Raw genomic sequence first — 14812 nt, 5'->3', positions numbered from 1 at the left:
ATCTCTGATATAAACTTCAAAAAAGTGCGGTCATGCTCATCCAAGCAAGGTCTCACGGTCAATTTAAATAGGTCAATTGCACTTTTATCATCGGGTTTTAGTTTTTCAATTAATGCTGTCATTTCAGCTACATAGACAGAATAATCTGGATCATCTGGATCTACACCTGAAACTCCTAGAAGCCTCCTTACTCGTTGAGAGGGAGTCTCTTGATTTTCTGCCATTTTTTCTACCAAACAATTAGTCACTGGTCTTCTATAATACTGCTTTTCTAAGACTCACAAAATCTGTAGTATCTTCAAGATCTTCAGGAGATATATCAAATTTGCTTTCACACTTTCAGATTCTACTAGAACTCTTGGCTCTCTAAGTACCAAGCTGCAATAAGTGTAATAAATCTGATTTCTTTTTGCTCTAAGCTCTGAATTGTGATGTTAATTTTCATCTAAACTCTAAACTTTATAGTTGTGATATAAATGGAATTCTATAACTCTTTAATGATAGTATCGTTATGTTATTACTGTGCAGTTTTTTTACCATATACAATACCTGCGCAATGACAAATATACATATAACAATATTAATATTGTTAAGAGATAGAATTCCGCTGCTGGCTAGAATTGTATATTCTGTACACGCTTTATCTTCACGAGAGCTGTCGATGTCGTTGTGCAGCTTTTTTGCTATATAAAATATCTGTGCAACGATATCGACAACTACCATAAAAAATTAATAAAAAGCATGTACACCCAAGGACTTTGATTCTGTCCATGGGGAAATTTTTCAAACTATAACTCTTAACGATAACATCAATATCGTTATACTATCGTTGCGCAGATATGGTATATGGTAAAAAAAGCTGCACAAGAATAATGTAACGATACTAGTTAAGAATTACAGAATCCCGCTACAGCTCGCTTAGGCGTTAGAAACGCTTTTTGCCAAAAACAAACGTCATACAGTTTAGAACTTAAAATATGGTATATAGTTTAGAACAAAAGACTAAAGATTTACCTCTTATAAATTTTAGATCTAATCCAATCAGAAGAAGTATAATTACAGTCCAAAGAACCGAATGCTGCTTTACGTTAAATTGTTATGACTCTATCAAGAGTTTGAAAATATTTCTCTGTCACTTGCTTGGGTTTCTTTATCCCTATCAATCTTGGGCAAACTTGTGAATAATCACTAACTTATCGAGAAGAGGCAATGAAACTTATGAATAATGATGCAAAACGGCAGCCGCTTGTAGTGTGCTATGGAGGGGATATTTAATAAGAACATGATTACAGATGATGCTTCTAAGTACTGTGAGCGTCAAAGTGAACGCAGCTTGAATGTCAGGGAATCCCCAATGATGGGAATAACAATTTTGGTTACGGTCTACTTGATACTATAAATCCTTTGAAACATTCTTTAATTGGACAATTAATAAAATTCTTTATACTGATTAGTCGATCAAATACTTCGAAACATTTATAGCGTTAAACTCTACATTTTGACCAAATTTCGTAAAGCGTATGATGTATCATTTCATTCTTGTTGGTCACCAAATGTTAAACTAGAATAATCTGCTTTTATCAAACATCTTATCATTTCTATGTTGGAGTGTATGCATATATTAATTATACATACAGATATGCAGGGTAATTAAAATTTTACAGATTTCTCAGTTATAAATGCATTGAATTCTTAACTAATTAACATTATTTTTCAAATACTATTGTGAAAAAATTCAATTCTATTTAAATTTTCCAAAATTTACATCTTGAAAAATAAAAGTTCAGTTTTAAGAATCAAGGTAATTAAATTATTTACATTAATATAATTCACTTTTGGAAGCGTCTGGTTTAATCACGCTGCATTGACTACAATCACTTACAGCGCAACTTTTCTCTTAGAACAGCCAAACAAAATATTTTATATTAAATTAGCAATGTGAGTAATTGAATATCACTCCTAATTTTCAATGTTAGAAAACTTTAAATTTTCAATATTGTGGCTGGTATTCGTTCAGTAGACTGTTCATATATTTAAGATTATATAAAATACAATCAGACATTGATTCAGATGTCATGAATCAATCACAAAACTGTATTAGCACTTAATATTATTTAAAACAGCCTTAAAATAACTGACCATAAACTATTTGTGCGTCATTTTAATGTCGTTTTTCTTAGACGTTTGGAAAACTAATTATTTAAATCCGCAATTGATAAAAAATTCAAATTCTGTAAACCCTGCATATGAAAAGACCTTGTAAGATAAGAAATTTATGATTGCGTTTTATGAATAAGTAGATTTATGAAAACAGTTTAAACCGTTCAATTTATTGTAGAAAGAACGTTAAATAAATGAATAAGAACTATCCCCATTAACAAATAATCAGCTAATATTAATCAGCCATATATAATAAATGATATAATATAGTAATATATTTTATATTTTTCATACAAAGAGAGAGAGAGAGAGAAAGAGAAAGAAGAAATTAATACGAATAAATCGATCAAGTTTTCCTTAAAAATAGATATTATTTTGTTCCAGTAATATCAGTAGTATACAATTATTAAATAACAGAAAGATTGGAGCAAGAAGAGGGCTATAAGCATTAAGCATATAGTACAACGTGTATATATATACTTTGTGTCAATTTAGAAGTTTACATTACATAAACCTTTTCGATCTTTTTATATGGAAATACTTCTTTGGTCTTCGGGCAGATCACTGTACCATTATTTTCTTGAGCCATTTTTTCCAATGCCTATAACAAAAATTATAATTTGTGTATTGCAAAAAAGATACAATAATAAACTTTTAAAAAACAAATTATTTCAAGAACGCAAAATAAATTTTAATATATTTAATTACATGATATATAATATAAAATAGAATTGTTGTCAAAATAAATTATTAAAAAATATATATTTATAATTAATGCATACTGAGAAAAATATTTGTTAAAATAAAATATTTCTTTGAATATGTTTTTCTTAATAATAATAAAAAAATATGATTAGATTTAAAAAATATTTATACATTCAAAGTAATATTTTTCTAAATATATTGTACTCGACGAAACGAATACACAGTTCTCTCGCGCAAAGACACTCGTTTTCGCGAAAGGAAAGAACACTCTTTTATAAAAAGAAACACTAATTTTAATCTAATATCTTTATACAAATAAATCGTGGCGGAATTATTCTAAATATCTCGTGACAGATCCGCGTCCCAGAACAGAGCAAAAGCCGGCCGCGCTTCTTTTATCAAATCGATATTCCTTCGGCCAACTTCTCAAGCCGAAGAACGGGCATAACAATATAATTTTTTTTCATATTGAGTTTTTTAATTTATTAAAAGATCTCCAATTCGAAATATTGTAAAATAAAAAATAATTTTTTAAGAAAAAAATGAATTGTTTTTAATATAAAAATTGTTAAATAAAAATTTATTTCAAAATTAAGCATGTTTTAAATAGTTTTGTAAATGTAAATAAATTATTTATTTATTATCAAAAATTATATTTTCGTTTTCAATAGAGTTCTTTCACATGAAGTTTTTGAAATAAATTTGAAAATTAGGCTTTAAAATCAAAGTAAATAAAGTATTTTAACAGTTTGTCAAATACTATATACAAGTATATATACTTGTATTAACAATTTATAATTAGTCTAAATATTCTTACTTAAGTATTTTAGACATTTTATGTTGATCAAATTTAAATTTAAATATTATAATTAACAAATTTATTTATAATATTAGACATTATTCTTAATCGAGATTAATACAAAAATTTTTCTAAATATTTCTTTATGTTTAATATTCGTCTTTTTGTTATAATTATTAAACTTTGGTAAGTAAATATTTTCTAATTTAAAAAATATTTCTTTTAATCAACAAAATGTATTAATCTGTTTCAAATAAATATTTAATTAGAAATATACAAATAAATCATTTTTTAATTAAATAAAACTTTTATTTTAATAATAAATTTAATAAATAATTATCTCAGTATATAATATGCACAGCTGCCTAAAATTAATATATGTAGTATATAATATACATACACACGCACGCATGCACACACATACACACAAAATGCATGCGTATTTTTTCTTGTGTAATACATTTAATATTATAATATTTCTATTCAAAATTATACTTCAATATTCTATATTAGTATCATTGGTTATATCTTTATATTATAGATATATTCAGGATGTATACTCAAATTTTGTAAATAAATTCCCTGAAAATTCCCAGATTTTTCAACAGTGGGATTCTGTAATTCTTAACGATCAGTATTGTTACATTATCGTTGCGCAACTTTTTTTATCAATATCAATATCAATTTTTACACAATATCTGTACAACAACAGTATAATGTTACTGTCGTTAAGAGTTACAAAATTCCGCTATAGAAATTTTAATCATAATTCCAGATAAAAGAATTATTTAATGCAGTTTTAAAATAAATTTATTTTATATGTACTTTTTAATGTTCTTTAATCATACAATTACAAAGAAAAGCCTAAAATTTGAATATTAAAGTGGAGATTGAACTAGAATGAAATAATATAAATTCCATATAACAATCCGTCCACAATACTAGGATTTAGATTACATTATTGGCAAATATAATCATTGGATAGAAAATAATAAGAAAAATAATTTTGTTAGAAAAAAAATAAAATTTAAGTTTAAAAGTAAAATACTAAAAATCTTTGAGTACCAATAAAATCCCCTGAAAATAGTACCCTGATGTTTCATACAAGCATTATTCTTTATATTTCAAAATATTTTAAGAGCTATGTTTTAAAATTATTATTTAATTTAAATAATATTTTACTAGTTTGACTTACTTGTTCACCATAGACATATCCGTTCGGCATCATCATGGGCTGATTATATTCATTTAGTGGTTTCCCGCTTATGCTGCAAACGAGTCGCGATTGTGAACAATGAGCGAAAGGCAACGGTGCGGCTAATTCGTTTAACGCTTCATTGCAAACTGGGCAGCTCGGATTTCGGCCCTCTTTATTTGCGCTGTAACATTGGGGAGTCTTGAGAGCCGATAGGCCAGCTTGCAAAGCTACGGTGAATACGCTCTGGCTCGCTAACTGAAATAGTCTGTAGTTTTCCTGCCGGAATGTCTCGATCAGCTTGTCCCATCTGCAGACAAATTCTTATGAATTATTATTGATTTATATAAATCAAGTAAAAAGTTGTAATTTTTATATCATTACAATACTTTATATACCGAATTAAATACAATTCCAATATCTGTTAATAAATGGCAGACGTAAGTAACATGTGCGAACCTCTTTTCGTCAAGTAAATCTTTGTAGGGACTTAAGTATGCCTGGGCTGGAAAAGCCAACTGCCCCATGCAACACTGAATCTCCTGTAGCTGATAATCGTCATAGTTGGCAAAGTACTTGCGAGCGTGCTTTACCGCATCGAGTCGTCTGTCGGTTCGCACTAATTCGATGAATTCTTGCACGCGCAAATTGAATTCCATAGTGCTGCCTAGTTTTCTTAATTTTGAACGATTATCGTGACACCAACCAATGCATCTCGCTGTTTCGTGATTGGCCAAAGATTTCTCCACTTCCCTCGATACCATAAATACATCTATAAATAATATGAAGGACATTGAAGAAATTGGCACAAGATTCTATCTCACTAAGAATTTATAAAATTTTAAAAACTTTATGATTTAATAAGATATTTTCTTGAATTCCTCTGTCTTGGTTGGGATAACTTTTTCAACATACATTAATTCTCTTTATAATTTCTTTAATTTTTACTTATAAATTTACATATTCAAATATTTTTTAATCCCTTTTTCTTTTTTCTCTTCGTACAATAATTGTATTTTTGTAAAATTATGTACTTTTCTAATACAACTATAAACATATTGATAAATCATTTTTTAAAATAAATAAAATGTGTGTATATATATATATATATATATATATATATATATATATAGAGCATTCCACATTCTACGTAAAAGGGGTCCACCTAATTATATCCATTTTCAAAAATCTGAAAAAATTCTCAAAAATACTTCAATACATGTAGAATATCGTACCATAAAACAAAATTTTGGAATTACAATAAAATTCTCTCGAAAATAAATATTTTTTCCAATACAAAATTATAATTTCAATCAAAAATTAGATAATATCAATTTTTATTAATCAATTATTTAATATTATGTAAATAATATATTTTTAACAAATAACTATAAAATAAAAAATAGTTGTGAAGTCTTTTTATTGCGAAATAAATAAGTCTAAAGAATATAAAACTCAAAGAATTCACAACTATTTTTTATTTTAGTTATTTGTTAAAAATATATTATTTACGTAGTATTAAGTAATTGACCAATAAAAATTGATATTAGCTTTTGGTTGAAATTATAATTTTGTATTGAAAAAAATATTTGTTTTCGAGAGGATTCCATTGCAATCCCAAAATTTGCTTTATGATATGATATTCTATATGTATTGAAGTATTTTTAAGAATTTTTTCAGATTTTTAAAAATAAATATAATTGTTCATTTCTTTATTTAAAATTAAAAAATTAATTTTTCAATACTATTAAATTTTTCTTACTAAAATTAACATTTTTATCTGAAAGTACAGGAAAAACCCTAAAAAAATCATGTCTCTAAAAGTGTTTTAATTTTAGCTACAAATGTTTAAAAAAATATATTTTTTTAATTTAAACGATAGTCTTCAATATCTTTGATACAAGGCATAAAATACTTATTTTTTTTTATAGTCAACCTTATACAATATATCCACTAACATGTTTTCATTATCATTTTAAAAATCCCAAACAGTTTTAGGTGGACCTCTTTCATGTGGAATATCCCATTTACATTATATCAAAGTATCAGGGTTGGATAAGTTAATATTTTATAAGCCATTAGCTTTAATTTACTTAAAAAAATTTTCAAGTAAATTAAAGCTAATAGCTTATAAAATTAATTTAATTATATTAAAAATTATATAAACAAAAAACTAACTCAATTAAGAATTAAGTTAGAAAGATTAAATTAAGTTAAATTTAAAGTTAATTTTGAAAAGCATTATTATTCATATCAAATTAGAAATTTTGAATTTAAAAAAAAAAGTTAATTACTCCAAACAATTATAATATGGATCATCAAACATAATATTTTACTTGAATTTTAAATTAATATAAAGTAACAAAGAAATATTGTTTTTGTATGAGAATATATTTTTTTCTTTTATATAGATAAATTTTTAACTGAGAAAAAAAGTTAATAAATTAAAGTTTGTGTTTCAAAAATAACTAATTAAAGTTAAAAATTAAATTAATTAAAATTAACCAAGTTAAATGAAAAGTTATTAACTTTTTAACTCTATTAGTTAACTTTTTAACTAGTTACTACCTAACTCTGCAATTTACATACCAATATTAGTTAAATCCCTAAGCTCACTGCTGTCTGCTAATTTAGTTGCCGTTTTGTAATATCCCTTGCGAAGAAAATATTCCACTAGCATTCTGTCTAATCTCTGTCGTCTCCATTGATTTACAGCACTTGGAGAGGTATTAGCATGATCTTTTAAATGATCCAATCTTCTCTTGCACACCATGCCTGCTTGCAACTCCTCCGCTATAGATTCCTGAGCTTTACGCTTTAAGACTTGAAGCCTGGCAACTACACCACCAAGCAATTTACTGATTTCTCCAGTTGCTACATAAGATCCATCGGTTTTCAGGCTTTTCTCAAGTTCGTTAGATACCGCCTGAACATGTGATACTTCTCTATCAAGAGTTTTCTGAGCAGAGCGAAACTTCTTGTTCAGAAGTTCATATGGCACCTACATTTTAAAATTGCATTATTGAACATACAAGTTGATTTTAATACATGTTCCGTTAAAACATTTATTAAACATCATGAGTATCAATCATAATTTTTGTAAGAAAAATTTAAATTATTAAGATTAAATAAGAACTAAAAGTGTATATTTAATATAGAAAATTGGCAAAACTATATAATGCATAGGTATAAAATTTTACATAAGTATTCGTCTGACACAAAGAGAATTTTACTTTTAGAAATTATCTATTCTTTAAAATTTATATTTAAAAAAGTATGAGTTTAGCGATTATTTATTTTCATATAGATTAGAAAAAAAATATATCTAGATATTATAAAAAATTATTTGCAAATACACACTCAAATGTATTTATACATAATTATACCAAATAAAATTTCCAAATGGTAAAATATTGCGAAATCATCTCTGATATTTGTAAGAAAAGAAAAAGTAACGAGAAAAAGAAACGAACGAATATTTACCTTTAATGTCGGATGTTCAAGGCTCTTCACGTCTGACATATTGATTAAATGCCCAGGACAATGAGCGACGAGAAAGCACGAAGTGGAGGACACGGTGGCGGAGTCGATGATTCGATTAGGTGTCAACTACGACACGTCGCGGTACGATACTCACGTTCATGTCAACGCGATTTAAAGAAAAATCGACGACAATGCATAGAAAGCTGCACGACTCGAAGAAGGACCGTCTGTATCGACTCGCATTTGCTCGTATTCACCTCTACTTCACACTAATTCACTCTTCCATCACATGTATCAGTTTGTTTACGCGTAATTTGGGTCGATTTTGTGTCTTTATCTTGCTGACGCATGAAAGCATGAAGTTCGTATCGGAGATTCACGCGCAGTTGCCAGAAATCGACCGCAGCAACATGGAGCAACAAAAGTAGAGAGGTACGCACACTAAACAGAAGCCAATCAGCGCGACGCTGAGCGCACACGGATGTGGCCTCTTTTGTGTGAGTAATGTTGCAACTTGACGAGCCTGACAATAGGTCTGTTCTTTTTAGCTGAATTTACTGCACTAGTTCACGGTTTATTTTCTTCCCTTCACGTTGAAAGAAGAAAGATAAACTCTGAACTAGTGCTAAAGCTTATTGTAGAAAAACGCGTTTTACTTAACACTCACAACGCGAGCATTATTTGTTCTTGTTTAATATTTGGCAAACAACAAGGATGAAATAATAAATAATTCCATGAGCATGCCAGCGTTAAGTAGAACGCGCTATAAGCAACTAAGCAGTAATTGAAAATGATTGGGTCTTACCTTTGGATCCAACCAATCATCTTTAATTGCTATTTAAGTCACGCAGTGAGCGATCTTGCACTCAATGTGACCAATCAACTTTCTGACAGTGACCAATCCGCGTCGATGAGCATGAAGCATTGATGAAAATGTCATAGGAAGGGGAAGAAAGAGAAGGGTGTGCATTTTCAGTTAACCTCCGTTGACGTCGGTCAGCCAAGTAGCTGTATGTAACTTTTTGCAGCTACGCGAGATTATATCTTTCGAAAATGGTTTCAAGAGCGACATCGAGAAGAATTCCCGAGGCTGAGCCGCGTATAGATTATGTGCAATGTGACGGGCTGGTGGTGATGAAGATGGTGAAGCACTGCCACGAGGAGTCTTCCAGCAACATGGAGGTTGCCCAGGGCGCTCTTCTCGGCCTCGTCGTGCAGAATCGTTTGGAGATCACCAACTGTTTCCCATTTCCCAAGAACGATGAGATCATGGATGAAGAGGAGTATCAGCTTGCTATGATGCGAAGGTTAAGATGGTGAGTGTCAGCATTCAAGATATTCAGGAATATCAAAACTATGAATTATGACATTATTTTGTTTAACGATACGTAGGGTGAACGTTGATCACTTCCACGTCGGTTGGTATCAAAGTGCGGACGTCGGCAACTTCTTGAATCTATCTCTGCTGGAATCACAGTACCACTACCAAACTTCCATCGAAGAATCAGTTGTGCTTATTTATGACACAGCAAAGTCTGCCAGAGGTTTCCTGACGCTTAAAGCATACCGCCTCACTCCACAAGCGATACAGATGTACAAAGAAAATGAGTTTACTCCGGAAGCTCTACGTACCTTAAAGATTGGATACGAGAGTCTCTTTGTTGAGATCCCAGTAGTCATAAAAAACAGTAATTTGACGAATATCATGATGTCGGAATTGGATGAAATGATTCCTGAGGAGCAGGGTACAAAGTATCTGGATCTTGGAACAGCTACAGTATTAGAGAATCAGTTGAGATGCTTAATGGATCGAGTGGATGAATTGAATCAGGAAGCAATGAAGTTTAACAGATATCAACAGTTGGTAGTTCGACAACAACAAGATAAGAACAGGCTCTTGGCTAAGAGGGCTCAAGAAAATGCTGCCAGGGCTGCAAAGGATGAACCACCCTTACCTGATGACGATATCAACAAATTGATGAGACCTTTGCCAGTCCCACCAAGATTAAATCCAATGATTGTAGCTGGACAAATCAACACATACAGCGAACACATCTCGCAATTCTGTGCTCAGAGCTTAGCAAAATTGTATATCACTCAAAGTCTGCAAAATGCAAAGGAGGCAAAGTCTTCTCATTGATAAGATTCATTGTATTGCGGATATTTATAACATTGAAAGAAATAAATGAAACACACAACTTTTCAAGAAATTTCGTTTATTGAACTTTTTTAAAACATTTTCAACATTATTAATAAAAAAATAAACTATAATACACTATACAAATATCTTTGATAATATTTAATAGTTGGAATAAATTTATACGTAGCATATAATTTGATAACTATTCACATTTGTCATTATCTTATAAAATCTTTTGAAGCATTTAGTTGCCAAATCTTTGATAGAACATCTCCACATCTTCCTTCTACTTTCAAATTAATACATTTATCAGCTCTAGTCTCGCCAATATTTACTATTGCTATCGGTTTCTTGGCATCAACTGCTTGCAGTACAATCCTGTATGCAGAAAATGTACTAAGTGATGTTCCCAGAATTAGCAAAGCATCTAAACTTTCCACGTTAGCTTTCACGTTTTGTACTTTTTCATGTGGCACATTGTCTCCAAAAAATACAATATCTGGTTTCAAAATGCCACCACAGTTATCGCAAGCAGGAACTTTGAAGCCTTCTATTTGTTCCTGTCAAATATATTGTATTAAAATTATGTATGGTGTTTTCTGTAATTTGATCATTTAGAGAATATTTTTTCTTGTTTTATTTAATAATACAAAAAAATACTAAAAGAAAAAATTTATTTCGAAAAAACAATTACATGATAGAAAGCATTTTTTTCATGCTTATATTACGTGCGAGATTACGAGATCATTAATATTTTTTAAAAATCAGATGGCATATTCTCATTAAACGTGATTTTTTATTTTAAAGTCAACTTATCCTATATGATTAAATTTGTTTTTTTTTTTTTATATATAAACTATGTTACTATTAATGAAAATACGCCACTCCATTTTAAAGAATGTTGAACTGGTAAACTGGCAGCAAAAATCAAACAGACTACTGATTTATAAATATTTTAATTGTGAATTTATCGAAAGTAACAATTCGTAATCGTTTCTTTTTTTATAATGCTAAAATATTAGATTTTAAAATTATATTATTTGAAAAGCAATATTAAAATTTTAAACGCCAAATTATCGTAAGCTTTCCTTTATATTAAATTTATCTAATAATTCTTCTAATTTTTTATATTATCTTTCTAATTTTATAGTAGATTTATCTTTATAGAAATTTAGTTCATAAAAAAACGCAATTTTATCGAGAATTTTTATTAAACACTATTTTTTAGCATTATTACGATTATTAGATCACATTCTGTTTTTATCGATACAAAAAATCTGTAATTCACATTACATACATATTATAGACTTATATGTGTATACTTTCTGTATTAATAATAATAGCAATGCCGTTTTGAAATATAAAGCACATAATATGTTCAATATTTCATTTAATTAAATTTTAAAATATAAAAATAAATAAAATGTATAACTGCACTTATATTGCATGTAATCATTAATTGTATTGGGCACTAAAGAGGTATCCAAAGCTATTGAATAGGCACAAAGATAATAGAGATTTGAACTAAAGTAACGATAAAAATTAAAGCTGAATTTGTTACCACTGTCATAAAAATGTAACATTACAAACAAAAAAGTAATGATAATAATAACGGTGTTACAAGTAATGCATTATATTCCCTACATATAAATAATTTTCATACCTGTGACAATTCCACATCACCATCAGGCCTTATCATCTGAGCAGTTGCCATCATAGATGGATTAAGAGTTTTAAACACTCTTTGAAGTTCATGTCTGCATATTTTATGATCACAATTAAGACACATTACTCTGAATGCCGTTCCATGCAGCTCGATCACCTTCTTACTTCCCGCCTTTAAATGTAAATTATCTACATTCTGTGTGACAATACATTCCACCTTTCCAATATCTTCCAAATGTTTCAATATCTTGTGAGTAATATTTGGTTTAATAGAGGAGAACCTATAAACGCACAGCTGATAACAGACGTTAATATATATTAATTTTCTAAAACAATGTAAGAAACATCCAAACTATGGAAAAACAAAAACCTTGACCATCCAATATAATTTCTGGCCCAGTATCGTCTCCTGGATGCTTTACTGTCACAAAATTCTTTATAAAGTATTGGTTTGTGATTGCTTCGAGCATAAAGCCCAACTTCAGCTGATCTATAATCGGGGATACCACTTTCTGTAGATATTCCTGCTCCAGTTAACACACACAAGCGATGGTGCTTATCAACAAACTCTTTTAATCTCATCACATCCTCTGTTGACGCCGGGTTACATTTTGGAACAAACGCGAGGTTCGATAATTGCGCTGTAAAGTGATGAACATCTTAATGCGATTTTCGTACATAATCACGGAATGTCATGATAAACTCTAAATAGCTAAAATTAAAAAAGCTTTATATCCATTTAAATAAACATAACCAAATTCAGCATATATTTACGATATAATCCTCCTGAAAAAACATTCATGAAAAGCTTCGCATTATGGCTAGTACACCTCGTAATCATAATGAAACTTATAATTTATCGTTCTGTCACAAATATTAACAATGCATACTAACACGTGTGTTGCATGGCCTTTAAATCACTTTAAATAGTTTTTGCGTCATTGGTTGCGTTCAGAAAAAACAAAGATTCTCGATTAGCCAATAGCCATTGAGCGTAGTCAGTAAACTTCAGCAGTTGAGTAAGCGTTCGCTGTTATTGGTTTATTCTTCTTGATCTAAATGTCTGATTGGATGATTTAAATGAATATCTCAACATGTTGAATCTGCTGAATGCGGCCATTGAGCATAAAAAGCAGCTTTGTAAATGTATGAGATTCCATGACATTATTGATTTATACATTTAGATTCAACAGGAAAAGAAGAAAAAAACCAATTGTGAGAATGGCTGCGTTCAGCAGACTCAGGTTCGAATTCATAGACGTTTCTCAAATCTCAGATCTCAGATCTCAAATCTGTCTTTGTCTTACTTATTACATTACCATACGCGAAACAAAGACAGATTTGAGATCTGAGATCTGAGACTTGAGAAACGTCTATGAATTTGGACCTCAATAGTTGAGTGAGCGCCCGCTGTTATTGGTATATTCTTCTAAATCTGAAACCCACTTGCACCAACGCCGATTAACTTAACTGCCGGTTAAGTGTCAAATGTGATTGGTTATTTCAGGTCAATTCTACTAAAACGACAAATGCGATTGATTAATTCCGATAGGAAAATCAGTCGATTAAGTTAATCGGCGTTGGTGCAAGTAGCCCTGAAAGTCTGGATGAGCTAGAAGACTGTCTCAACATGAGTCTGCTGAACGCAGCCAATGAAAAAGAAACTTTTTAATTCAGACGTTCTCTATCAATTCTTAGATCAATATGGCATTTAGAACTGTCATGATATAATATACGTTAAATCTTTTTTTATTGTTCAATATTTAACAAACATAAAAGAGCACCATACGTGAATCAGAAAGAATTTACCGTATAAAATCATTGAAATGCGAACGTATATGGAAATTCTGAAATGGACCAATCAGGCGTGTCCTTGACACGCACGATGCGGTTGCACTTTCATTTTTAAATTCGTGATTGGCAAACCGCGCTCCGACGCGTCGTTCATCCAGCGGGATGAACGGTCTTTAATCGTCGACGAATGCTAGTGGCCGTCGAACTCTCGTCGATGACAGCGCCTTCCTTACATCGCCCGTCGCCCGTCCCTTTCCACCGCGTTCCGGGAACTTCTGCTGTAAACTCCATCTCCCTGTTTCCGTTCCTCCTCGGTCAGAAACGTTCGGCTATCGCTGTGAGGGTTCGCGGAGGCAGGAAAGGCAGACAAGGCAAGGCGAGGCGAGGAAAGGAAAGCAAGCCAGCCAGGCAGTCAGTCGGGCTCAGAAGAAACCAACAGCGGCGACAGAAGTGGGGATCGCGCAGCCATTTTCTATTTTTGCATAGCACCGCGAGTGAGAGCCAGTGCGTGCGCGCGTGTGTGTACACGGGCCGTTTATTTTGTTGTGTGTGATACGAGATCGATGGACTGACGGCGATCGGCGGGCGAGCTGCTGCGCTACGGGCCGCTGTGTTGTGACAAGAGAGATGACCGAGAGATCCCGCGATCGTGCCGTTCGCAGAATTGTCAGAGCCCATTTGTTCGCGCAGCTTGGCGTGTAAACTTTCGCTCTCTGCCCCTCTTTTTCTCCCGTGCAATCTCCTTTATCCAGTAAACACTTTCCTTTCTTTGTCTCTCTTCTCCTTCGTATCCTTTCTCTTTCTCCATCCAATATTCGTTCATCTCTCCGTTGAAACGGTCGGAAAGAAAAAGTACACATCTCCCCGTCGA

The 14812-nt window shown here is 31.1% G+C and overlaps 3 protein-coding genes across 4 annotated transcripts; 1 reads left to right on the top strand and 2 right to left on the bottom strand.

The window, feature by feature from the left end:
• Nucleotides 1–2511: 2511 nt before the first annotated feature.
• Nucleotides 2512–8752, bottom strand: LOC105202467 (E3 ubiquitin-protein transferase MAEA). Its single transcript, XM_011171016.3, has 5 exons — nucleotides 8343–8752; nucleotides 7449–7860; nucleotides 5319–5631; nucleotides 4860–5169; nucleotides 2512–2761 (listed from the first exon to the last, which is right to left on the bottom strand). Exons 1-5 carry the CDS (start codon nucleotides 8379–8381, stop codon nucleotides 2660–2662), a joined length of 1176 nt encoding a protein of 391 aa, XP_011169318.1. The 5' UTR covers nucleotides 8382–8752; the 3' UTR covers nucleotides 2512–2659.
• A 492-nt stretch (nucleotides 8753–9244) lies between these two features.
• Nucleotides 9245–10552, top strand: LOC105202466 (eukaryotic translation initiation factor 3 subunit H). Its single transcript, XM_011171015.3, has 2 exons — nucleotides 9245–9658; nucleotides 9735–10552. Exons 1-2 carry the CDS (start codon nucleotides 9396–9398, stop codon nucleotides 10480–10482), a joined length of 1011 nt encoding a protein of 336 aa, XP_011169317.1. The 5' UTR covers nucleotides 9245–9395; the 3' UTR covers nucleotides 10483–10552.
• A 3-nt stretch (nucleotides 10553–10555) lies between these two features.
• On the bottom strand, nucleotides 10556–13464 carry LOC105202465 (NAD-dependent protein deacylase Sirt4). Of its 2 annotated transcripts, none has more exons than XM_011171013.3 (4): nucleotides 12922–13455; nucleotides 12518–12788; nucleotides 12146–12428; nucleotides 10556–11042 (listed from the first exon to the last, which is right to left on the bottom strand). In XM_011171013.3, the coding sequence occupies exons 1-4, from the start codon at nucleotides 12986–12988 to the stop codon at nucleotides 10701–10703; spliced, it is 963 nt and encodes a 320-aa protein (XP_011169315.1). In that variant the 5' UTR covers nucleotides 12989–13455; the 3' UTR covers nucleotides 10556–10700. The 2 variants fall into 2 exon arrangements, with proteins under 2 accessions (XP_011169315.1, XP_039310095.1); XM_039454161.1 differs by having other exon boundaries at nucleotides 10701–11042; nucleotides 13042–13464.
• Nucleotides 13465–14812: the final 1348 nt, after the last annotated feature.

Source organism: Solenopsis invicta, chromosome 10, assembly GCF_016802725.1.
Source record: "Solenopsis invicta isolate M01_SB chromosome 10, UNIL_Sinv_3.0, whole genome shotgun sequence".
Lineage (NCBI taxonomy): Eukaryota > Metazoa > Arthropoda > Insecta > Hymenoptera > Formicidae > Solenopsis > Solenopsis invicta.
Note: the sequence above shows the minus strand (reverse complement) of the source record. Positions and strands in the feature narration are given on the sequence as shown.